Consider the following 27,253-nt stretch of genomic DNA (forward strand, 5'->3'; position numbering starts at 1 on the left):
TAAATTCTGCGCAAGTTTTTGTAGTAAATATGACACGGTTTTTGGAAATACCTATTGGATGTCTATTTTCTCCCAAAAATATAAAACATACTAGCGACCCGCCCAGGCTTCGCTCGGGTGCAATGCTGAGGAAAAAAGAAATTATTAACGACATCACATCAAAAACCTCAAAAATAACAGTATTTCTCCGCTATTTAATGGATGTTATTATACATACAAACCTTCCTCTTGAACCACTCTATCTATTAAAAAAACCGCATCAAAATCCGTTGCGTAGTTTTAAAGATTTAAGCGTACATAGGGATATAGGGACAGAAAAAGCGAGTTTGTTTTATACTATGTAGTGATACGGCTTATATACGAGTACGTCCTGAACAGGGAAACATTTTATATATGTACTGCAATTATATAAAAGCCGCTAGGGGAGCCGTGGTAGCCCAGTTGGTAGAACGCTTCTCACCTTGAGGTTGCAGGTTCGAATCCAGCACAGGCCTTAACCAATAGCCGAATCTGTTTTCGAATTCATGTTTAGATAATAAATGATTATCACGTACTCAGCAGTGAAGGAAACCCACATTCCCGAAAAATGCATTTTCGGGTTGAAAGATCAGACAGGCAGTCGCTTCTGTAAAAAGAACCGGACCTGACAAATCTTCAGGTTAGGTAAGTGAGGGTCCACTGTGAAACAAAATCAATCTTTTTTTTTATTTGATCAAAATATTTATTTGCACCACTCAAGATGTTACTGATTTTAAATGATATAAAAAACTACGCTTAAAAAAGAAAAAATCATCAAAATCGGACCTGTCTCTGGCAAATTAGATTTTACTTAGGAAGCTCAGGCTTTATTGACTCCACTAAAGCGGACCTTGTGAGAAACGAAAATCATAGGTCTAGCCCCTGCTACATTCGAACCTGCGACCTTATAATGACAGTCAAGCGTTCCTCCATCTAAGTTACCACGGCTGAAGTTTATGAATGTATGCAAAACAGAAATGTACTCGAAACACCAAGGCGTTGCATCGTGTTTCACTCAGCAGTCATCGGCTGATAATTGTCGCTTGCAACGCATCCCTATCGCCCTAGATAAAACCCCGCACATTCGCCGCGATAGCGCAACAATGCACCACAATATTACTAATTAGCCGTCCCCTTCGCTTTATGAACAAGCATTGTTGAAAGAACGAGATAGTTATCTGTTTGTCTGCAAATGAGATTTGCGATGCCGCTTTGTCGGTTAGCGAAATTGTTGGAGCTTTGTTTCTGGCCAGGAACAGGGATGTTGTGGATATGTTTCAGTTCTGGATTCGGATATGAACATAACATAATATCACGCCAACCCCCCCACGGCCTCTGTGGTCCAGTGGTTGAGCGTTGAGCTCACAGTCCCGGGTTCGAAACCCGATGGAACACATCACAAAAATGACTTTGTGATCCCTATCCGTGCTTCGGAAAGCAGGTTAAGCCGTTGGTCCCGGTTATTACTTACTGATGTAAGTACGTAGTCGTTACATAAGTCATGTCAGGTGCCTTTGGCGGCTCAATAGTAACCCTGAACCCTAACCTAACCTAACCAGGGTTGATGAGGTTGGTAATTCACCTCACAACCCACACGACAGAAGAAGCAAAAATAATAACTTGTAATAAATCAAGCGTCTCAGTTAGACTCCCCGTATATGAATTTATACGAAACTTTTATATCGGTTTCGGATATCCAGTAGCCTCCGGTTACGGAGGTTCGTACCAACCCTGGCCAGAAAATATAATCTCGAGCATTCTGTGCGTTATCTGATGATATAATGTTGTTCTTTGACTTGGCCAATGAAATGTTTGTTTAAATTACGTAACGCAACTTATTTAGGTTTTATTTTTGATGTTGCTTTTACTTTAAGCAATTTTTATAGGTAATTTATTTATTTTTTTACCTTTGATGGGTTTGTTCTTGGCCCCAGACTTGCCCGAAGGCATTGACGAGGCTTAAGATGGTGCTCGCCCAGAAGGTGCCTGTTCACTGGCCTTGAAAACACCTTAGAAGAAAGCACTTTAGAGAGTATCTCCAGCTGCTTATATATAAGACGGTGATAAGATCTGTCGTGCTGTATGGTTCCGAGGATAAGGTGACAAAGGAGATGGAGAAGAAAGAAGAGTACACGTGGCAGAGATGAGAATGTTAAGATGGATGTGTGGTGTGACCAGAAATATAAAGAGAAAGTCTGAGCGTACCGAAAAAGTAAGATGTTTCGTGTTTCGGAGGGCATCTCAAGCCGTTGGTCTCGGCTATTAGCCGTAAAACAGCTCCACCAACCCACATTGGAGCTGCGTGGTGGAGTATGCTCCATACCCCTTCCTGTTGATTGAGGGGAGGCCTGTGCCCAGCAGAAGGACGTATATAGGCTGTTTATGTTTTTATGTTATAGGTACTTACTTATTTCATCTTGCGATGGATGTACCTACCTCTAACTACTCCAAATGAAATATATTAAGGAATAGTTTCACAAAGTGATTTCGACAATGTCTCTACCGAAAATCGAACCCGGACCTCCAGTTCGCGAGCCGAACTTTCTAACCACTAAACCACGGAGGCTGTTCACGTAAAGTGATATCAAAGACGTGAATTGCGTTTGTCTGTCTATACTTATATTGTTTTGAAAAGTAACTGTTTATCCCACATCAAAGTACTGAAGGAATAATTTGAATTTCTTATAATAGAATTTCCCGAGTAATTCCCCGAAGATCGACAAGCCTTAGGGAAGACAAACGAGGATATTATTCCATCTACATGCATTGTTCATGTCAGTCGTTGCTTACGTTTCAATTCCGGCTTGCCAAGTTGAATGACACGACCCCCGGTTATACGATAGAACTCTGAACTACTCTGAAGTCTCACTCTGCACAAGCAAGAACAAGCGACAAGCGGTTAAGGCAACGCTACTGTTTTACGGACCTATCTTCTATCGTGTGGGTTGTAAGGTCAATTACCAACCTCATCAACCCTGGTGTCAGGGTTATTCGTATCCCTAGCATTATCCCGCTTTTCAGAGTCCGCTTAGATACCTAACCTAAAGATTTGACAAGTCCGGTTTTTTACAAAACCGACTGCCTGTGTTTTGGTGTCAAGGTTATTAAAGCCGCCAAAGTCCCCTGACATGGTCATGTAACGACTACTTCACACATCAGTAAGTAGTAACCGGGACCAACAGCTTAACGTGCCTACCGAAGCATCAGTCATCCCGTGATGAAGTGTCATGCTCACGGGATGACTGATGAAATTGGAGTGGAGTAGGTATATCTATGTAGGTATAGATTTAAATGCGGTAACAACCCGGTATTATGTGTTTTAATTATGATAATAACCGCGAACACCTCAAACAATGTACTTATATATAATTTATGGCTTTGGTATTTAATTTAGCTACACCAAGTACCTTAATAAAAAAAGAAGCAGAGAAGTCTATTTCTTCAAAGACGATTAGTCAAAGTCAGTTCTTAGCACTTAAGCTATTAATATTAAAAAAATAGGTACCTACCGTAGACAGTGTTTTAATAGTGTCAAGAACATAAAATTTGCACATGAAATGTGTTAGTTTAAAAATAAAATGTTATTAAAATATAATTTTATTTAAAAATAAACCTATTTTACGGGAATTAAAAAACGTTTACTGACCGAACACACGTATCAATTACAGCTTCGGTCGACGCCATGCTTGCATAATATTCATATTAGTTTAGCGTCGAAAATAGTGATGTCAAACTATCACAGTTGTCAATAATTATCGATAATATAATAAAAAGATATATACGCTTCTTCTATCGTGTGGGTTATGAGGTGGATTACCAACCTCATGAACCCTGGTGTTAGATTTATTATTGAGCTGCCAAAGGCCCCTCAACCGATACCAACTGTTTAACGTGCATTCCAAAGCACTTAGTGATTGAACAATGAACATTGAGTGATTTCTTTACATGTACATTGTTACGTCCTATTAACAGAAACTAAACACTCTTTTAATATTACTATTTTTTCTCGAACAACTTCAACTATAAAATGTCGATACGAGCATCAAATATCGACATAATATTCGAGTTTGGTTTGGTACATCCCTAAAACAAGACTGCATTTTATTTTGCCTATGAGGTAAAGTGCAGTCGATTTTAATTAAAATTTGAAAAATGAAAGAAATTATTTCACTTACGTTTTTTTACACATTGAATTCACACAATTTAAAAATAAAGTATTCGTTAAAGTAAGTAACTCCAATAGATAAAAAAATAATATTAAAGTGAAAACGAGACCCTTATAAGACCTAAACATACAGGGTGTTAGTGACATCGTAACGAATACTCAGGGGGATGATTCAGACCATGATTCTGAGTTAATATCAAGTGGAATTTTTCGTCGCAAAATTCATATTTTCTTTTGCTTTTTAAATTATTTTCAATTCTATACTTTTCCGATGGAAAATTCCACTTGATATTAATTCAGAATAATCAGCTAAATCATCCCCCTCAGTATTCGTTATGATGTCACTTACACCCCGCACAAGTACATACGGTAGCCATACAAGTAGGTATAGTGTTAGTGACATCGTAACGAATACTGAAGGGAATGGTTCAGGCCATGATTCTGAGTTGATATCAGTGGAATTTTCAGTCCGAATATTCATGAAAATTTTTGTGTTTTTTTAATTATTTTCAGTTCCATACTTTTGCGACGGAAAATTCCAATCTACCCTCAAAGTTTTCGTTACGATGCCACTAACACCCTGTATAAGACCGGAAGCCATGGTAGCCCAGTTGGTAGAACGCTTGCCTCTCACTTTGAGGTCACAGGTTCGAATCCAGCACAGGCCTAAACCAGCGATTGTCGAATTTGATTTCGAATTCATGTTTGAATCGTAAATGATTATCACGTGCTCAGCGGTGAAGGACAACATCGTATAGGAATCCCACATTCCCGAGAAATGCAGTTTCGGAGGTATGTGACCTAATCTGTATTGGGCTGGTTTTCCCTGTCGATTCTGTAAAAAACCGGATCTGTCAAATCATCTGGTTAGGTAAGCGGACCCTGTGATAAACGGGATAATGCTAGGGAGCTCATAATACAGAACTCTAAAATACAATTACGACTCTGACTTGACTGGTTTATTCCAAACATAGAGAACAGATCTCACATTTCTAAGGCCCTTCCAACATCAATAAGGCTAATTGTTATAGGGGCAAGAAGCATGAAGGATGACCATACAACGACCATACATTTCACGTCACAGTGTATGATGGTCCGGACATTTTTTTTATACAACGCACTTGACATAAATACTGAAATGTTCCATTAGAAAAACATGAGTGGAAATATTCATTGAAGGATGATTGAATAGCCGCCAGCGGAGTTTAGAGGGACTTATGGGAATTGAGCTCTGACATTCCAGAACAAAGTGGAAAATGAGTGATAACGCCGGTCATTGACCTCATATTTCACAACCCACACGGCAGAAGTGGGAAATCTCTCTTATATAAGTTGTTTTTCTTGCGTGTTTTCATTGTAAGTTATGCGTTACACCGTGTTTTGTTTTATATTTTTTACTGTGGTGTCCCTTTATTAGAAACGTTTTATTCTATAAAATACCTACTACCCTTACATACATAAACTTACGCATATTTCCCACCGGGGCGGGGTAAGCAGAGACTATACAGGTTGTGAGAAGCTGCAGTAGTTTTAGGCGGATGAGACGTTCGTTATGTAAAAATTGACGATTCACCAAACTAACTAACGAACTATGTTACCTACTGAATAAAGATATATTTGAATTTAAATATGGAATTCCATTTGCTTCGATTCTGACACACTTCTCCTGCATCCTCCACATTCATCAATCGTTTCACGCATGCCAGAGCAGAGTAGATCGTACTGAACCTCTAAGGACATCTCCTATTTTGTCAATATACGTCCTAGATCTTCCTCCTCCGTTTATCAAATATTTTTTTTATAATATATTGTAATAATCAGTCGTAATTAATAAGTTGATGGTGATGGAGATCGTAAGCAGCAAAAAGAAAACGATTTTGTCACCTTTTATAAGCCTTTATTTAGTAATCAGAATTTCATAATTTATCTGTGATCTAGGAAAAACCCAAAAAAAGAGAGAAAAAGTCTTAAAAAAGTGTCAAGAAATGCCGCGCTGCTATAGGGCTCTATAGCCATCGGCGGCGCTGCGGGAACCCGTAGACTCACAAGTGCTGCAAGAATCATCTACGACAGATGCTGTGGCCAATGATGATAGGAAAAAACCCAATTATTTTATCCGTTTTTTACATAAAATAAGGTATTTATATACATTACTTTTTCATAAAAATCCATTCGGCCGAGCGTGCATGAAGTCTTTGATGAGGGCGAAAGAAGCGAAAGTGGTGTTTCAGGATTGTGGTAAGTGGAATTCCGTGGTCTCTGCCTACCCCAATAGGACATAGGCGTGATCTTATGTATGTATGTAAGTCCATCACTGACTGTAAGTCCATGAATGACTTCCAAACCAAACAGAAAAGACAGCGATACAGTCACCCATAGGATGTTATCATAAATGTCAGGGCTCACTTTAAAATGGTCGCCGGAATGATACAATGGAGGCTTTATAGGAGTTACATTTATTGGTTTCGAAGTACAAATCATTTGCAATGAGTATGTATTGATTTTACAGTTATCAGATTTATAGTGCATGAGTAATGAGGTGGTAACTGGTAACGAGGCAAGTCTTTGAGTTAATAAACTTGTAATGAGTAATTTGTATGAGCTTCGATTTTCAATTGTTTTTTAATCATGATAGGTTGGCGTTTGAATGCAATCTCGCGTAATGATTGTAAGTAAAGATTCTCTCCTAGCAAAGCAACTTTTACAATAACTTTAATGTGCGGCCGAAGATTCATAGTACTCTCGAGAATACGATAGTTTCCAACTAGTCAAATCAGTCACTTTTTACTAAACGTCAAAACACAATATTACTATGGAATTTGTGAGGAAAAGAAAAGTGAGATGTGTATGTAAGTTAAGTATAGATTTAAGGTACTTCTTCTACCGTGTGGGTTGTGAGGTAGTTTACCAACCCCATCAACCCTGGTGTCAGGGTTACTATTGACCGAAACGACTACTAACTTGCATCAGTAAGTAGTAACCGGGACCAACGGCTTAACGCGCCTTCCGAAGTACGGATCTTACTTTGGGACAATCAGGTGATCATCAAACTAGGGATCACAAAGTGATTTTTGTGGTATCTCCCCACAGCGACTCGAACCCGGGACCTCCGGATCGTGAGCCGAACTTTCAACCACTGCACCACAGAGGCTGTTAAGGTGCTTAAATTTACTGGACTCAGAATATCCCAGAGTAAAACACTTTAACCTGTTGCATCGGCCGCTCACACCTCGCCCTTTCGAATCTGATGAAAACAAAAGATAAAAAACGATTCGTTATCTCTCATCGATCACGATCGATTGGCTCGATTATCGGTAATTTCGGGCCCGTCTTAAAAACCGAAAAACCGGTACACGGCCCTCGCAAATACTTCTATAATGAAATGACAATTGTACAGGCATTCGGCACAACTGGGAATCAATCGAGAAATAAATACCAGCAGTTCTCGAAAGATAATAATAACAAAAAAGTCACAGAATCCTTTGGAAAGTCTCAAAAAAACAAAACAGCATACTAATTAGCCATAGTACATTTTTCTATTAGTATTTATACGAGCACAAAAACATAGCTTGTAGTATATCTAATTATGTTTTATTGTAAGATATGAAATGTATTATTTGATTGACACAAACCTACTACGGTTCTCTGTCTATCAATGTAATCTAACTTGTCATATGAAGATAAATAGAGAAAAACTTGAAGAAAACCAACAGACCATCCAGTTCCTACTTTAAAACTTACTACGTCTTAGTCATACGACGGCACACGTACAAGATAGACGAACCAATAATTTAAAGGGAAAATGAAGCGACACAACCCGCTGTAAGTCTGCTACGATTTTTTGCCATCTATTTCGCTGTCCAACTGTTTTTTGCGTGAAAATGTCGGCGACCACTGGTAGGGGCTCACATTTATCGCGGCGAAGACGTTCGATTGTTTTATAAATAAAGAACTCGCAAAAAATACTATCGATCAATCGTGCGAAAGTCAAGCGATCAAACCCGATAACACCCCGCCCGGAGGAATCCAGACTCTCCCGTCCGAGATATAAGATATATTTCTTATTGTTGCATCACAAAGGGCACCGCGTTGAAATACTTCAAAACAATGTCGAACTAAATTCAACTCTAGACAAAGCCTCGAAAGAGCGGATTTAGTTGCAGTCATGCCAAATGGTAAACCGTCATATTCGTGCGTTTACGAATGTGAAAGATTCCATACGCGAGCTGTCCAAACATTTTATACTTTCAAATCCGTGGTGCCTTATCTGTGATGATCTGAAATCTGTTATCTGCGATCAGCTCATGGGAGGCGCTCTTAGATCTTTATTATGCGCTTGCGTCGCTCAGCCGCGCCGACGGCAATGGTCCAGATATGTAACTCAAGATATTTTGATGTGACGTCAAATTATGCCATTGTTTTCTTGACTTTATTTGAAATTGTCAACCCGCTGACGTATTTATTGGATGGCCAAAGTAGATCTTTGATGTTGATATGATTATATTCAGTTTTTGTCGCTAAAATGGCGATAGTGAAATGTTTCATTTGGCAGGGATAAAACTTCATCGCTCAGAGCAATCCCAAGTGTGGTTGCAGGTTGCCTTAATCTGCCCGGTATTTTGGGAAAATTTCCAATTACAAAAAAACGGGTAAACGGGTAAAAACAAATGCCAATCAATAAGATGGGGAGAAAAACGAAAGAGGTTAAAAAATGCGTATTAAAAGGGAATGTACTATCACTAGTACTAATATGTATACACCTTGAAACCATATCATATTAACTTTTTTGAAAAATTAAACCGTAGGTCTCATTAAAAGTCAAATATGATAGTGCGACAGGGTTCTAAAGTGAGTACATGATATTGCTCATGACTGTATCGAATACCTGGGTAGATTGCCCATCTACAGGAGTACACAAGTGCTCCTCCTGCCTACCCCATTATGTTAAACATGAATTGTGTCTATGTGGTTCTCCCATTTTTCTCACTCTACATTACAATACTTAAGTACTTCAACTACCTACGTAATTTGGTGCGTAATTCGGCAATAATTGATAGGCTCCAGAACAACTTAATTATAATTTAGTGCGACATAATTAAAAAAGAAAAATGGAGAAGTCGACGAAATGATACCAGCGGCGAAATTGTTAAAACTACAATATTTGTCACTAAGCGTTTAGTCGCCCACCTGTGATTAACACCAAAGATGTCGTGTGGTCAAAGACAAAAGATTTTGGGTTTTGGGTGTTTTATTACAACATCGAAACTTAAAATACCTATGCTGAAACTGTCGATGCTCAAAACGTCGAAACTCAAAATATCGAATAAAATAAAATACCTACAATCAATACATCGAAACATCTAATACCTAAAGGTCGATTGCTTAAAACGTCGAAAGATCAAAATACCGAGTTTTAAAGAGTCTAAGTTTAAAAGTAATATATAAATAAAAAAATAATTGATTAAACAAGTAGATAATTTAGTTATTTAGTTCATCGCTCAAGCATAGATATATTGACCATAGGTCTTTTGGGTGTCGACAAATCAAGCAATCGGTAATATAAGCTTTCGATATTAGATTGCGATGTTATAATCGTTCGATATTTTGAGCATCGACAATTTAAGCATAGGTATTTTAAGTTTCTGTGTTGTAATATATAACACAAAAGGTACTTACTTATCTACGGGGATGAAAGTTCCTTGGTCCTAAAAATATCCGTGTAAGTTTTCTGATCGTTACTGCTCCCTGAACTGAATTATTCATTTTTAATCTTTCTTTCTTCATTTTAACTAACTCATCTCAACATGTTAGTGTAATATAGCTATATTAAAAATACAAATATACTTTATTGCACCAAAATAAAAGGAAATATTTACAAAAGACTCTTCACTAAGTGGCAAATGGCGGCCTTATCGTATTATGTACCTATCCGTGTCTCGTCAAGTTCGATTAAACTTGACTACCCCAATAAACCTTTTTTTTTTCTTTAACAATCACAAGGCCATTTCCGCAGAAACTCGCCCAAAGTCGTTCACTTGGATCTTACCAATTATTCCATCAATTAAGCGTTTCACCCACGCTAGATTCGTCGGCCCCGATCATTTTATCATATTTACTCATTATAATTTATTTTTGATTATGTCACGCATACCTACACACTATATAAAGGTCACTTTTGTCGATTTGTTTTGTGTTTTTGATCATGTTACAACTTGTCTTTAAAAGTCAGCATTTCTTTGATTTGCCTTTATTTGCGGTGAAATGTGTCATACCGACTCATCATCATCATCTTCCTAGCATTATCCCGTTTTGCACAAGGTCCGCTTACCTAACCTGAAGATTTGGAGTCCAGTTTTTTACAGAAGCGACTGCCTGTTTGACTTTCCTACCCGCGAAGTGACAACCAGCCTAATTCAGGTATGTGTCATACCGACTATTAACACTATTATAATAGTGCAACGCAACATTATAATGTTGAGATAGAACTTCACGTACAGGTAAGTTCGTTTAATCTCATAATTTTCCATTTTTGTAAAGGTTCAGTACGATCTACTCTGAACTGGCGTGTGTGTATGAAACGATTGATGAATGTGGAGGAAGCAAGAGAAGTCAGAATCGAAGCAAATGAAGTTCCAGACTCTGCTTGTTGCTAGCGTGAGTTTATGTATGTATATTTTTGTAAAGCACATATTGTTCTTCGACATGCCTATACTTTTGTTACTCAAATATCTCTTTCTCAATAATGCGATGCCAAAACTTTTGCTGAAATTAGGTCAACGTTTGTTGGCCTCAGGCATCCACATTAGAGTTGTAAGTATCCATAAATTACCGAGTCAACTGGTTAAATGGCCAATCACATTCACACGCCGAACGCCACTCCACTTCGCTAATAAGCCCAATTAGGTAAAGAACATGAAAATATTTCGATTTAAATTATACTTCTTACATTACCATCGGGTTTCCGAAATAATTTACTGAATTCGGCTTATGTGGTGATTGAACGTGTCAGTTTCGCTCTTGGAAAGTTTAAGCGTTAAGCTTCGTAAACAGAGGTGAAAAGGTGTCGCTAAAATTCATTTTCCTAGGTTATTTTTTGGGTGACATTCAAATACACTTTACTTTGACACGCCCCGGACACTTCATAGAAAAAACTCGTTTTACACGGACACTACACATTGATGTTGAGGAGCTCGGTGGCGCAGCGGTAAACGCGCTCGGTCTGCGATGGTTGAAGTCAAGCAACTTTCGCAAAGGCCGGTCATAGAATGGGTGACCACAAAAAAAAAGTTTTCATCTCGAGCTCCTCCGTGCTTCGGAAGGCACGTTAAGCCGTTGGTCCCGGCTGCATTAGCAGTCGTTAATAACCACCAATCCGCACTGGGCCCGCGTGATGGTTTAAGGCCCGATCTCCCTATCCATCCATAGGGAAGGCCCGTGCCCCAGCAGTGGGGACGTTAATGGACTAGTGATGACTGACATATTGACGTTATCGTATGCGTATTCGATGCGCGTGCATATGTGTTCTGAGGTCTGACGCCCATAACCCTAGCTCAGCCGCCGGTGGGGTGCAGAGTTGCCGCTATACGTAGTATTATTCCTTATTCTATGATTTTAACGAAAACAAATAAGACGCTAAATGACACACACAGAAATATTTTCAAGGAATCTTGCCAATAATTATCAAAGCAAAACATTAAACAAACAGATGTTAAGTACATGGTAATTTAAATAAACCTACTGCTAAAATATGATCTGCGATAGCCCTGTTCGAAGAACGCATGACTTATATAATATTGTCACGGGTTCGAATCTTTGAATGTTTGATCGAATTTATGATTTTGAATTAATATTTGGATTGTATTGATATCACTAAATTAATGACAATAGGGTGTATACATGGGACCTAAACTATATATAAAGCTGGCGAGAAGTATTATACTATGTATACTATACTCCTACGCCTATCCCTGAGTGACCGAAACTTAGATCATCCGTGCTTCGGAAGGCACGTTAAGCTGTTGGTCCTGGCTATTACTTACTTAAGTATGTAGTCCTTACACGAGTCATGTCAGGGGCCTTTGGCGGCTCAATAATAACCAAGGGTTGATGGGGTTGGTAATCCACCTCACAATCCACACGATAGAAGTATATTATTGATTAATTAATGGAAATAAGGTAGCCCCTATTATATGGGACCTAAACTATGTTTACGTATATAGCTGGCGAGAAGTACCTACATACTATGTATACTTTACTCCTCGTTCTATCCCTGTGGGGATACAGGCGTAATGATATGTTATGTTATGATAAAATGTATCTTTCTTTCTTCTTTCGTTTCTTTATCTTATACTTCCTGTGAGCAATGAAATATCACTACCTAATATAAAACAGAGTCGCTTTTTCTGTCCCTATGTACGCTTAAATCTTTAAAACTACGCAACGGTTTTTGATGCGGTTTTATTAATAGATAGAGTGATTCAAGAGGAAGGTTTATATGTATAATAACATCCATTAAATAGTGGAGAAATACTGTTATTTTTGAGGTTTTTAATGTGATGTCGTAAATAATTTGGAGCCTCCGTGCACCTGATAATGTAAAAATAACAAAGTTAAAGAAATAAACATTATTTTTTCCTCAGCATTGCACCCAAACGAAACCGGGGCGGGTCGCTAGTTTTTATATTATGTTAAAACATGAGACTGGAAACTACGTGTAAGTATGTGCTAAAATCTACCGTTATATAGCTCAAATTATTTATAACATAAGGTATTAAAAAGTATTAATACCATCAATCAACATTCCTTTATCAAACTACTTTCATCCTTTGTCCTGTATACGTATACATTTTCCAAATTCTCCAGCATCGTTAATTACAGGTATTACAACAAAGTTTCTCGACTTTTCCAAAATGTCATAAGTTGAGAGGGACGGTCAATCGATCAGCTGCACGCATTGAAGTATAATTGATCGCAATAAAAATGCCAAGACATCATCGTCTTGCACTAGACGGACCGCATACATATTTGTCTGAATCAATTTTGCTGTGCTGAGCGATCTAGTGAGGGGAACACCCATTGCATTCGATAAAAATATTCATTCTATAAAGACATCCCTCTTTAAACTGTAACAGAAGGGAAGATCGAAGGAAAGGGCGGCAGGGAAAGACCACGAAGAGCTTACATGGGACAAATCAAAGAATTGACCATTGATAGACAAGAATGGAGAATGCTACACCGACAAGAGCGTGGCTCTTCAATTAATGATTATGAAGAAAATTATTGGTGATATCGATATTCTAGTGTTCAGGGGGATTAAAAAAGCCACATGGAAGCAATTCATCCAAAAAAGGAATATTGCTATATGACATTTGTGTGCGCAGATTTGCGCATTTACTTTTATATGCGGAAATGTCAAAATGCAATATTGGTTTTTAGATGAATTGCTTCGATATAGCCTTTTTGACCCCCCCAGTCTATTCTATTTTTTAGGGTAAATGGCAGTTCAGCGACGACTGATACAATTTCAGTTTCTTTATTATTTGCGACTGATTATTGTGACAATATTCACATAATCATTATATTGTGACACACAGATAAATACGTAGCGAAAATAGTTTGGGCATTAAATAGCAATATTGCTTTTTAGATGAATTGATTCAACCAACCCGCATTGGAGCAGCGTGGTGGAGTACGCTCCATACCCCCTCCGGTTGATTGAGGGGAGCCCTGTGCCCAGCAGTGGGACGTATAGAGGCAGTTTATGTATGTGCTTTTAATCCCCCTGTCCTTTTTCTTGGTATATATATAAACTCAGGTCCTTATCTGTAATGGGGTGAACAGACTAAAGAATGGAATTCTGTCCCAGGGTCATTGTTCCCCGGTGCATACTATTTGGGGATTCTCAAGGCAAGAGTGAAGAGGCACTATTTGAGTTTGTTTTCTAGTGTGCAATAGTTTTCTATTGTCATGTATCGACAAGGTCCCCTCACTATTCTCGAGTTAGCGGCACCTGCCCACTATCCCCTTTATCATAGACGACAAGTTGATTGTGTTACTAGTTATATTACACGGCGTAGTTAAGCAAAGTTAAGCACACCCGTGACGGCCAGAGTAATTGGTGAACCGGCGAACCGCAATTATAGGTAGATTGATTCATTTTTAATGGGGGAAAATAGAATTTCCGAAGCAAATATGAAAGGTGTTTAGGTGTAGAGAAATGCAAAGGTAGAGACTTCTTTGAGTGCAAGTAATTTATCATTACACCACAGGTGACAGTGTGAAAGGATCTTGATGCAGTCGCAGTTGTGTGAAAGTTTTATACGTACGTAACTTTTTTTTGTGTGACGTGTAGTTAATCAAAAGCGGCTTCAAATCGTCTTCTGATTACTTGCGAGTCTGTTCACCCCATTAGAGATAAGGACCTGAGTTTATATATATACTCTTAGCATCAGAAGCGGTAAATATTTAAAAAAAAAATAGAACAACAAGTAAACACAGGATTTATTAATCTTACAATCAAAAATTACAGACAAGAGAACCAAATATCAAACACTTTCTTTACACTTTTAATCGATGGTAAACACAAACAATAATCACGCCTGAAAAATAACACTTTCACAGTTATAAATAGTTACAGCAAAAACAATAAGTAGCTCACGTGACCGTCGATACACTGACTACGAACGATGTTGACAGCGCGGGCGCCGGGCAGCAAATGTGTGCTCGCCGCTCGGGCGCTGCGTTATATAGGCTCGGTACTCGATCAGGTGCGGCCTGACGGGGGTACTGCTTATACGGCCTCTCCTGATAGTAGGGCGTCCTCGTCCTGGGCTGCTGGGACAGTATTTCTTCCGGCAGTCGATGGTCCTGCTTCACTATCCGGCTGCAGCAAGGGCATGGATAAGCCTGCGCTGGGGGCAGGCGGAGTACCGGGCTCGTCTCTATCATCATCGTCTGAAAACAAACTCGGGTTAATAAAATTTAACAGTGAGCATTCAGACGCACTCTGTCACACATACCCCTTTCATACAACTTTCAATTAATTCAACCATCATCTTATTTATCAATCCAGTTGTAACACGTTTTTTTTACACTTCCCACTTGGCTGTATGGCATACAGGTGTGTGCCTACGCGCCGGGAAAAAGTTATGTTCGTTTGACATTTCGTTTACGCGATGACGATGGCAATTTAGTCCCGTCGCGATTATTTCTTTAAAGTGGTGTATAAGCCACATATATTATGATGGAAGGATGGTGAAGTCTTCTGGTGAGTGTTTAGATGGTTATTATCGTGGAACGTTGGCAATTATGAGCTACATATGTTCATGACAATGACCTAACCTCACGTTCTTTCTTTCAGTATAAAAACAATGGTTTAGTCCATCGACTAGGGGGAATGCTGTTATAATATCGTCCCACGTGATGTGGTGAGTGTTTTTACCTTTAATTCCGCGTCGTAACGGGGTTGACAGAGCTGTAACATGTCATTTTGTTACAGGGGTCAAAGTCCACCGGCAGAGTCCAGTGTTAAAGTTCTACTAGAATGATCAACTGTAAAGACTAACTTCAAAAATCAACTTCAAGATCTTCCTTCAGGGTCTAGCTCCCCAGCCATGACTACCATTTGTGTTCATTATCTACTTTTGCCGTCAGGGTCAATTCCTGCTGCGGTCATTAATGTACATAATTCCAGTTTGGTGTTAAAGTCTCTGGATACCATCTAGATATCTCTTCTTCATGATTAATTTAACTTATTATGGATAGTGCCATTCTCTCAATGTGTTATTCAACTAATACATGGAGTATTTATCCTCAATACATACTCCATGCCTTTTGTCAGGACCTGCCGTCCTGACACTTTACTTTTCCTCATAGGGATAATACCTAGTTGTTTAGGAATAATACTAAGTTAAGATACCATGTTATAGTACTAGATTTATTTCTTAATTTACCTTAGGATGTTTTGTAACCGACTGACTTCATATCATTTTATTTTGAAATTGATGAATCAATTATACTATTGTTAAAAGTGAAATCTTTATTATTTCCAATACCTTGGCTTTGTTTGCAATAGGAGGGAATCTTCTTTACGGCGCCCAACATTTTAATCTTATTCTCCCCCTATTCTCTGAGTTAGGTGCCTATTTCCACGCCCTGGGAAACTAATATCTCATTTTAAGACGACATCTATAGGGGCAACTCACCCCAACATTTACTGTCTTACAGTAAGCGCCCAACGTTTGGCTCAGAAAAGCAAGGTTGGAAATTAGTAGGTATTTCACTTTCTTTGTTCTTTGTAACATAACCTAGTTATAAGCACATGGTGTAACTTTATAGCAAATAGGGTGTGTTTTCTTTTAATAGGTACTCATTTATGACTTTACTTTTCTATTTATAAGTAGGTATGTAAACTTGAAATTTAGCATATCTCCAGTTGTTGTTGCATAGGGACATAGTGATAATTTTATTGACAGGACCATAGTATCTCTCAGATTTCTTTTTCTTATTTTAAGCTGAGTTAGTTTACATAGGGCCATAGTCATATACTTTTAATATCACATAGGACTATAGTGACACAATTCCTTTTTCTAGTAATTTATACGATTATAAACATAGTGACTCAGAGCACATAGAAGTTCTTACATAGACATAGTAATAGACTGTGGGTTTTTTAACTTATTTTATTTGTTAGTGTTTACATAGGAACATAGTATTCATAAATTTGATACATAGGACCATAGTAGCATGTAGATAAGTACCTTATAGGGGTGTTACTTATAATTTTTTTTCTTCATTACATTTTGTTAGTACTTAGAGTACTATAACTGTATTCACATACATTAGTGACATATCCATATTTCTTTTTCACTTATCTGGTATACTGTTCTTACTTTGTTTACTCAGAATGGCGGAATTCAATGCTAATATTAACTTCTTGTTGAAAGATGAACTTATTCATGAACTTTCTATTCGGAATGTAAAGGTTGACCGGGATAATACTGTTGAGCAATTACGAAAATTATTTCGACAAACTTGTAAACAAGCCCGTCGCGGCAGTATAGTTGTACCATCTGAGGGTTTTGAGTGTGATCTTGATGATGAACATAAAACCTTAACATCAAAAATAAATGAAATCATCTCTTGTTTATCGAGTCCTGACAAATCTCCTTCGGCCCATCAGCGTATTCTAGGCCGTGCTCAGTATTTGCTATTGCGGTTGTCTCGCATAGAACGTCCGGCCGATGACCTTGGAAAATTGAAAACTTCTTTATTGTTATCATTGGCCAATAATGATATCACTTCCGATTCATCTTCAGATTCCGAGCATGAATTAAACCGTCCGTCGTGTATTAACAAATATAAAACTATTATTTCTCATGAAAAGAAATATAACCTCAACTCGTTGAATTTGAAATTTAAGGGTGATTCCTGTGTTCGCGCTTTCCTGGCTCGTTTGGAGGAGCTGTGTTCGGCACGGAACATTCTTGTTGATGATATTTACACTGGTTTTACTGACTTGGTGGATGGTCCCGCTTTATGCTGGTACCGCGCCAACAAATGTCGTTTTTCTAACTATAGTGAACTGGTTTCTGCTTTGAAATCAGATTTTGATTTACCTGACTACGACTTTCGTCTTCTTGAAGAGATTCGTTCGCGAACACAAGCGAAAGATGAATCCATTGTCATATATTTGTCTATCATACTAGGTATGATGTCTCGTTTGAGTAAAGAGCTTTCTGAGAGCGATAAACTCGACATCATCTTGCGGAATATTCGTCCTGAATATAGTAGGGAAATTCGGATGATTGATGTCACTACCATCCAACAATTACAACAGATAGGTAAACGTTTGGAATTGTCAAAACATAGGATTGACAACTTTATAGAACCAAATTTCTCTAAAAATTCCGTAGCTCCGGATTTCAACTTTAAATGCAAACCTAAATCCTCTAGGGATTTTTCTAAAAACATTCCTGTCGCTTCTGTTAATCGTTCTTCGACTTGCTTTCGCTGTGGTGGAACGAATCATTCCACTAATCGGTGTAATGCATCTAAGGAAGTAGTTTGTTTTAAATGTGGTAAGAAGGGGGTAAAGACTCCTCTTTGCCCAAATTGTAATCCTCATTCTAATTCAAAAAACTAGATTGCTTAGTCTCTCTGGGATCTGAATCCTGCAGGGAGGCGATATTTAATCCTAATTCTAAAGACTTTCGCCCTTATTTAACTGTTAAAGTCTATGGTATTAAAATTTCTGGTTTACTCGACTGTGGAGCCGCTTGTTCTATTTTAGGAAACAATGCTCATAAATTCTTTAAAAATCTTGGTATCCCATTGCGTAATTTAAAGTCCCCTGTATTTTTGAAAGTGGCTAGTGGTCACGAATACATGTGCCAATTTTACATGGATATTCCTATTGAATATAACAATGAGGTTAAGCTCATTCAATTTTACATTCAACCCGAAATCAAACTTCCATTACATTTCGGAATTAATTTCTGGAAATCATTTAACTTAGCCCCAGAAGTTCTGGCGTGTCTACCTGCAATAGAGCCTGTCGATTTATACAATGTAGCAAGTGTCAAAGAAAATGGCTTGCGCAATTTAGATTCTCTTTCGGATTTTCAAAAACAAGAAATTGATAATGTTAAACAACTTTTCTCTAATATTGATTCAGAGTGTGTCGGCCTTGGTCGTACTCATTTAATAGAACATGTTATAGAAACAGGTGATGCGAAACCCATAAAACAAAAATATTATCGTATTAGTCCTGAAAAACTTAAACTTCTAGACGGTGAGTTAAACCGAATGCTCCAACATGATATTGTTGAACCATCTTTCTCTCCTTGGAATTCTCCAGTAACCATGGTACCTAAAGCCAATGGTGATATTCGTCTGTGTTTAGATAGTAGAAGGTTAAATTCAGTGTCAAAACCTGATGCCTATCCACTGCCATATATTAATTATATCATGGACAATCTTCGCGATGCTAAATACTTAACTTCTCTTGACTTGAGTGCTGCGTATCATCAGATTCCTCTCTCTACTTCTTCGAAAGAGAAAACAGCTTTCACGGTTCCTGGCCGTGGGCTATTTCATTACAAGGTCATGTGTTTTGGTCTTGTAGGAGCCTCCGCTACTATGCAAAGGCTAATGGATAATCTTTTCTCCTCTCAATTTGATAACAAAGTGTTTTGTTTCATTGACGACATCATTATCTGTACCAGTTCTTTTGAAGAACACGTGAAAATTCTAAAAGCGGTTTATGAAAAACTAAGATTCGCTAATCTCACTGTTAACATGAAAAAGTCATTTTTCTGCCGATCTGAACTTAAATATCTCGGTTTCGTAGTTGATCGATATGGTCTTAGGACCGATCCTTCTAAAGTAGATGTTATTGCAAATTTTCCAACGCCAACTGACGCGAAGTCAGTTAAACGTTTCTTGGGAATGGCGGGTTGGTACCGTCGTTTTATCCAAAATTTCTCTCATGTTGCTAGACCTTTGTCTCGACTTACTAGTAAGAAGGTACCTTTCACATGGTCTCCGGAAGCTGAAGAAGCTTTCACCCAACTTAAATCTGCTCTTATCTCGTCACCTATTCTACAATGTCCTGATTTCTCTCAGCCATTTTACATCCATACGGATGCTTCCTCGTTTGCTATTGGTGCTGTTTTAACTCAAAGGGTCGATGGTATTGATCACCCTATCGCTTATTGTAGCAGAACATTAAACGCCCAAGAAATCAATTACTCAGCGACAGAAAGAGAACTGTTAGCTGTGATTTATTCTCTGGAGTTATACCGTCCTTATGTTGAGGGTAGCAAATGTTATATTATAACCGATCATGCCTCGTTGCAATGGTTTCAGAATCTTAGTAATCCGAGTGGTCGTCTAAATAGATGGGCATGTCGTTTGAGTCAGTTCGATTTTGATATAATTCACAGGAAAGGTAAAGAACATGTGATACCTGATGCTTTGTCTAGAATCAAGATTGGCTCAATTGAAATTGATCCCTACACTATTTCTGATCCTTGGTATATTAAAGTCTTTAACGGTTGTACTAAAGATCCTCGTCGTTATCCTAATTTCTCGGTAGTAAATGGTAAACTCTGTCGTTTATCTAAAAATAAATATCATCTTATTTCCCAACACGATTGGAAAATCGTAGTTCCCCGGGAAAAATATGTAGAAGTTCTTCGAAAATATCATGATGAGCCTTCTTCCGGTCATTTCGGTGTGGCTAAGACCCACAAGAAAATTTCTTCCATATATTTCTGGCCTTCTTTATTTAAAGATGTAAAATCATATGTTGACAATTGTGAGGTATGTCGTTCATACAAGCCGGTCAATACTGCTAGGCCTGGTCTGATGGGTAACCCCCGTCAAGTTACTAAACCTTGGGAGGCTATATCATGCGATATATTAGGTCCTTTCCCTTCATCTTATTCTCGCAATCAATACTTATTCGTGGTCTCTGATTATTTCAGTAAGTATGTTCTTTTATTCCCTTTGCGTAGTGCAACTTCTAAGGCCATTGTGAAATGTCTTGAGAAACATGTTTTTCTAGTCCATGGCGTATGTCGTATCCTGTATACCGACAACGGTCCTCAATTCACTTCTAAAGAATTTAGAGATTCTTTAACTTCATTCGGAGTACCTCATATATTTTATAATCCTCGATACCATCCTCAGTGTAATCAAACTGAACGCGTGAATCGTGATGTTGTTCGTGCCATTGCTTCCCTCGTGCGTTCTGATCATCGTAAATGGGATCAGAACATTCAGGAAATCCAGTGTGCGCTCAATACTTCGGTCCACGAAAGTACAAAATATACTGCCTTTTATCTAAATCATGGTAGAGAGATGGTCATCGATGGTGCTACTTATACAAAAGATTCTTCACCTTGTGATGGGTCTACCATAGTAGTAGATACCCAAACTTTTGCTTCTCGGTTGCCCCGTATGGCGGAAGTCTTCAATAAAGTTGAATGTCACCTTAAAAGGGCATATCAACACAATGTAAAATATTATAATCTTAGGAAGCGTCCTTTGGAATTGCGGGAAGGTCAAATTATTTATAAAAGATGTTTTCCTTTGTCCAGCGCTCCCAAGCACTTTTCTGCTAAACTAGCCCCTAAGTTTGAAAAATGTGTAGTGCATAAAAAGCTAGGTAATGTAGTTTATTCATTGAAAACCTTAGAAGGTAAACCTTTGGGTTCCTTCCACATTAAAGATCTTGTTGTTCGAGGTCCTAGTGAAGAAGTTTAGGTCTTCTCTCACTTTCAAGGTTGTGTTCAAGGACATTACCTGTTAAGTGGTCATCCCTATAGGAAGGTGATCCATTTGATGAGGTTTCCCTCGTTCGAGTAATATCCGTAGGCCTTGCTTATGCATTTGGTGTGTGTTTGATTGTCACCCAAATGACGCCAAGGATATTCACTCTTATAAAAAAAGAAAATAGATTAAGAATTTTATTTTTAGTACTCAAAATAGTTCTTTACTTGAAATATGGTTTAGTGTCATGGCCATGACTAAGTAAAACGTATGCATAAGGTTTAGTCTGTTATTTTAAATTAAAAGTTAGGTAGGTCTTCCTTTAACTTGACTATGTTCAAGATATTTGTATGTTCATTTAAGGTTAAGCAGTGTTAGATTTAATTCTTTGAGTTGTCGTCTGACACCACCAGGGTGTTTCTTTGATTTGATTCAAACATATGTTGCCTATGTGCAATGTGTTTTCTTGGGAGAATCCCAAATTTTAACTCAGGTAAGCACGAGGCTAGTGCGTAATGTACTCATCCTTTTTCCCTTGGGCTACATGAGATGTGTTTTCAAGATTGATACATGGTGATCATGTTTGTTTCTTTCCATTCTTTTACCTTTGTAAGGTAAATGTACGTTCATAACAAGTTAACTCATCAGGAGTCGCTTGTTATTTCTCTTTCGTTACTAGAGTGTAGCGAAAAATTTTATTTAAAAATTTTAAATTTTTAAATAAAATTTTTCTTCCTCAACTAAAACGGAACTGTAACACGTTTTTTTTTACACTTCCCACTTGGCTGTATGGCATACAGGTGTGTGCCTACGCGCCGGGAAAAAGTTATGTTCGTTTGACATTTCGTTTACGCGATGACGATGGCAATTTAGTCCCGTCGCGATTATTTCTTTAAAGTGGTGTATAAGCCACATATATTATGATGGAAGGATGGTGAAGTCTTCTGGTGAGTGTTTAGATGGTTATTATCGTGGAACGTTGGCAATTATGAGCTACATATGTTCATGACAATGACCTAACCTCACGTTCTTTCTTTCAGTATAAAAACAATGGTTTAGTCCATCGACTAGGGGGAATGCTGTTATAATATCGTCCCACGTGATGTGGTGAGTGTTTTTACCTTTAATTCCGCGTCGTAACGGGGTTGACAGAGCTGTAACATGTCATTTTGTTACAGGGGTCAAAGTCCACCGGCAGAGTCCAGTGTTAAAGTTCTACTAGAATGATCAACTGTAAAGACTAACTTCAAAAATCAACTTCAAGATCTTCCTTCAGGGTCTAGCTCCCCAGCCATGACTACCATTTGTGTTCATTATCTACTTTTGCCGTCAGGGTCAATTCCTGCTGCGGTCATTAATGTACATAATTCCAGTTTGGTGTTAAAGTCTCTGGATACCATCTAGATATCTCTTCTTCATGATTAATTTAACTTATTATGGATAGTGCCATTCTCTCAATGTGTTATTCAACTAATACATGGAGTATTTATCCTCAATACATACTCCATGCCTTTTGTCAGGACCTGCCGTCCTGACACTTTACTTTTCCTCATAGGGATAATACCTAGTTGTTTAGGAATAATACTAAGTTAAGATACCATGTTATAGTACTAGATTTATTTCTTAATTTACCTTAGGATGTTTTGTAACCGACTGACTTCATATCATTTTATTTTGAAATTGTTGAATCAATTATACTATTGTTAAAAGTGAAATCTTTATTATTTCCAATACCTTGGCTTTGTTTGCAATAGGAGGGAATCTTCTTTACGGCGCCCAACATTTTAATCTTATTCTCCCCCTATTCTCTGAGTTAGGTGCCTATTTCCACGCCCTGGGAAACTAATATCTCATTTTAAGACGACATCTATAAGGCGTCCACATTGTAATGTATTACACAGTCACATAACTCACATACTTCGCCACCTAATAGACGTCTGATTCACAGAGAAAATGTATGTAAGTCCCTTTTGTATACATCTTCTCCACTTGATCTCCCAGGCCGCTTAGTTAGCATGTAGAAGCGAAGTTGGATCTGCTTCTGTAACATGGGAGTAGTGACGCACACACGTCACGTGGGGATGACGCTCAAACGTCGGTTAAGGTTACGACGCACAAACGTCAGGTAGGGTAGAGACGCACACACGTCAGGTAAGGTAATGACGCACACACGTCAGACGCACAAACGTCAGGTAGGGTAGAGACGCACACACGTCAGGTAAGGTAATGACGCACACACGTCAGACGCACAAACGTCAGGTAAGGTAGAGACGCACACACGTCAGGTAAGGTAATGACGCACACACGTCAGACGCACAAACGTCAGGTAAGGTAGAGACGCACACACGTCAGGTAAGGTAATGACGCACACACGTCAGACGCACAAACGTCAGGTAAGGTAGAGACGCACACACGTCAGGTAAGGTAATGACGCACACACGTCAGACGCACAAACGTCAGGTAAGGTAGAGACGCACACACGTCAGGTAAGGTAATGACGCACACACGTCAGACGCACAAACGTCAGGTAAGGTAGAGACGCACACACGTCAGGTAAGGTAATGACGCACACACGTCAGGTAAGGTAATGACGCACACACGTCAGACGCACAAACGTCAGGTAAGGTAGAGACGCACCTTCAAAAAATGCGGCACACGACTCGGGGCACCACTCCGCTCGCCACGGCACCATGTATTGTGCGACAGCTTGCATAGTCTTGCCGTAGCCATTGCCAAGCCGTTGTTGACGAACTGCTTAACTCCCGGGAACCAGAAGTGTCTCATGATGAGGTCCACAGTCTTTTCTGCTCCGATGTGGTCGTGCTCGTCGTGAAACGCACGTAGAAGACTAAGACGGTGCCCTTTGGGTATGTAACATAAATAACGTGGCTCCTCACCCACAGGTACATACCGGTAACAGAGAAGGTTATTTCGCACTACGTATCGGGTGGCGATGTATTTACCAACGCTTCCACTTTACGTGGGCTCGGCCTCACCTGACCACCACTGACTACCCTGCCTAAGTACTCAACCTCGGTAATAAGAAAAGAACACTTTTTTAAAATTGATAGAGAACCCGGCCTCCGTAAGAGTACGTAACACTCTTCGTAAAAGATCGATACCCTCGCTAACAGTATTGCTAAGTAAAAGCACATCGTCTACGTAAACTAAAACGTTACCTGTATCTATAAAGTCGTGCAACGTATCGTTTATTATGCGTTGGTATATGATAGGCGCATTAGCCAGCCCAAATGGCATCTTCACGTGCTCAAAGTGATATAACGAATCCCGTTAAGTGAATACACTCTTCCTTGATGGGGATTTGGTGGAATCCTGTCGCCATATCTACTGGAGAAATATTGGTAGTTTCCCAACCTATCGATGTGATCATCGATCAAGGGAAGGGGGTAACGGTCCTTCACAGTGACACGGTTGAGGCCTCTAAAGTCCACACAAAGTCTATCTGAGCCGTCGCGTTTTTTCAGTAACAGAATGGGACTAGCGTATTCAGACTTAGATCTCCTAATAACGCCTTTTTCTAACAGATCCTTGGTGATTTCAAGATTCAGACCGTGCTTTAGCAAAGCATGTGTCCTCACGGTGGCCCATCTTTTTACAAAAAGAGCACGATTGACTATTACCGGCAGCTGTTTGTTGCGCGGGTGTATTATTAGTATTTGATCGCGCAGGGGGATTTGAATTAGACGGCCTATGTTGCTTAGTGCAATCGCGTCCCATATGTCCTCGCTGGCCACAGGTGAAACATTTTATGTCCGCTTTAGGACCCGGCTTTGGTATATTACTGAGAGTTATTTTGGAAGAACGTGTATCGTTTCTTAATTTGGGCTTGGTATAAATTGATAAAAACGATACCAAGCTATCCGGTGACAACTGAGCATTGGCGGCTGCTGCGCGTACTTGTGGACTATCAATACCTCGAATGACAATAAGCGTACGTAGTTCATCACTAAGGCCTTGGACTACTCGTAAACGCAACAGAGTGCGACGCGCGTATTCAGCGTACGTTGGATATTTATCTGACGTTGCGTTCATGGCATCAAATAGGATATTTGCGTAATCTAATTTACTGGGGCAGAGTGGTTTAAATTCTCGCTTAAAGTTAGTCCATGAGCGATCGCTTGTCACCCATTCGCTCAGCCATAACTTGGCGTCGCCTTTTAAACACGATGCTACTCGTGACAAACACTCAGGATCGCCCCAGCCATTAGCGTCCCTCGCACGATCCACCTCCTCACACCATGCTTCGATGTTATTAACTGAAGGATCGAAACTCGAAACGAAATAATGTTGTGACCTAACGGGTTGGACACTCTTTATCGCTTCCATTAAAGCCTGCGCCAGGGTGGATACCTCGGAGCATCGAGTTGCTGAATCTATGCATCGTTCTTTATTTAAGCTACTGCTCGTACCGGATGGCGGTTGTGGCGATTCCGTCATATTTGCACCGAGGGTAGATTGCATAGGGTTGTTCAATGCAGATGGAGGTGTTCTAGAATCCGGTGAAATACTACCTCGCCCACGGCGGCTATGGCGGCCTAAAGGGCGACGCGTGATACTGCGTGACTGTCGTGATCCGCTTCGAGAGCCACGGTGGCGATTACGACGACGCGATGGGTTATGCGACCGACGGTAATGACGACGCGAGGAATCACGCGACTTGCTTCGGGATAACCTCTCACCAAAACGTCGTGAGTGACACCGCGATCTAACGCTATCATGCGAACTACCTCGACTCCGCCGCATCGTACGAGTTCGAGAAACACCACGCGGTCGTACGCGACCACGGACACGTGAGCCACTCCGCGAACGATGCCGTGATCGACCACGAGATTTATCTCGCTCCATGCTATCACAGTTACACTAGATCGGTGTAAACAACACACAAAAGCTATGAAGTATGCAATCACCATCAACAAATTTCAAAAAGGAAAAATTTAAATCGTGACGGTTACGTATACAAAACAACTGTGATATTTTGTTCTCTTTAGAAATTTATAGTGGGCAATTTGAGTAATTTATCCCACTTCTGATCTTAGCATCAGAAGCGGTAAATATTTAAAAAAAAAATAGAACAACAAGTAAACACAGGATTTATTAATCTTACAATCAAAAATTACAGACAAGAGAACCAAATATCAAACACTTTCTTTACACTTTTAATCGATGGTAAACACAAACAATAATCACGCCTGAAAAACAACACTTTCACAGTTATAAATAGTTACAGCAAAAACAATAAGTAGCTCACGTGACCGTCGATACACTGACTACGAACGATGTTGACAGCGCGGGCGCCGGGCAGCAAATGTGTGCTCGCCGCTCGGGCGCTGCGTTATATAGGCTCGGTACTCGATCAGGTGCGGCCTGACGGGGGTACTGCTTATAATACCTATAAGATCATGTCTCGGATGGCAAACCGGTCAAATAGGGGTTTTTGGCAATTGCCTAACAAATTGTGCACAGGAATTGCACGAACTGATTCCACCTGCACTTTTCCACCATCGGAAGACTCTTCCTCTTCGAACCGCTAGATTGGTTTCCTCCTTCAATTTGTGAACTGCTAAAGAATGGTATTTTCTCCCTGCGTCATTGTTCCCCGATGCATACAATTTGGGGATTTTCAAGGCAAGAGGAAGAGGTACTATTCTTCTTCTTCTATCGTGTGGGTTGTGAGGCGGGTTACCGATCTATCAACCCTAGTGTCAGGGTTACTATTGAGCCGCCAAAGGTCCCTGACATGGCTCATGTAACGACTATTTACTTACATCAGTAAGT

The 27,253-nt window shown here is 39.3% G+C and overlaps 2 protein-coding genes across 4 annotated transcripts in view; both read right to left on the reverse strand.

Annotated features, from left to right (window-relative positions):
* The window catches only part of LOC126371284 (serum response factor homolog), a 336,720-nt gene that overhangs the window by 250,731 nt on the left and 58,736 nt on the right, over nt 1–27,253 (reverse strand). The window lies entirely within an intron of this gene.
* On the reverse strand, nt 14,667–26,854 carry LOC126371276 (uncharacterized). 2 transcript variants are annotated; one of them, XM_050016563.1, is made up of 2 exons: nt 24,095–26,854; nt 14,667–15,136 (listed from the first exon to the last, which is right to left on the reverse strand). In XM_050016563.1, exons 1-2 carry the CDS (start codon nt 24,239–24,241, stop codon nt 14,837–14,839), a joined length of 447 nt encoding a protein of 148 aa, XP_049872520.1. In that variant the 5' UTR covers nt 24,242–26,854; the 3' UTR covers nt 14,667–14,836. Both variants share the same exon structure in this region; 1 of them encodes a protein (XP_049872520.1).

The sequence above is a fragment of the Pectinophora gossypiella genome, chromosome 12, assembly GCF_024362695.1.
Source record: "Pectinophora gossypiella chromosome 12, ilPecGoss1.1, whole genome shotgun sequence".
Classification (NCBI taxonomy): Eukaryota; Metazoa; Arthropoda; class Insecta; order Lepidoptera; family Gelechiidae; genus Pectinophora; species Pectinophora gossypiella.

What these genes read in the sequence shown, in the direction of transcription:
- LOC126371276 (XM_050016563.1), bottom strand. Translation starts at nt 24,241, where the DNA reads ATGAGACACTTCTGGTTCCCGGGAGTTAAGCAGTTCGTCAACAACGGC. An exon ending in GTGTGCCGCATTTTTTGAAG is followed by an intron (nt 15,137 to 24,094) that starts GTGCGTCTCTAC and finishes GTTTGTTTTCAG; the next exon opens with ACGATGATGATAGAGACGAG.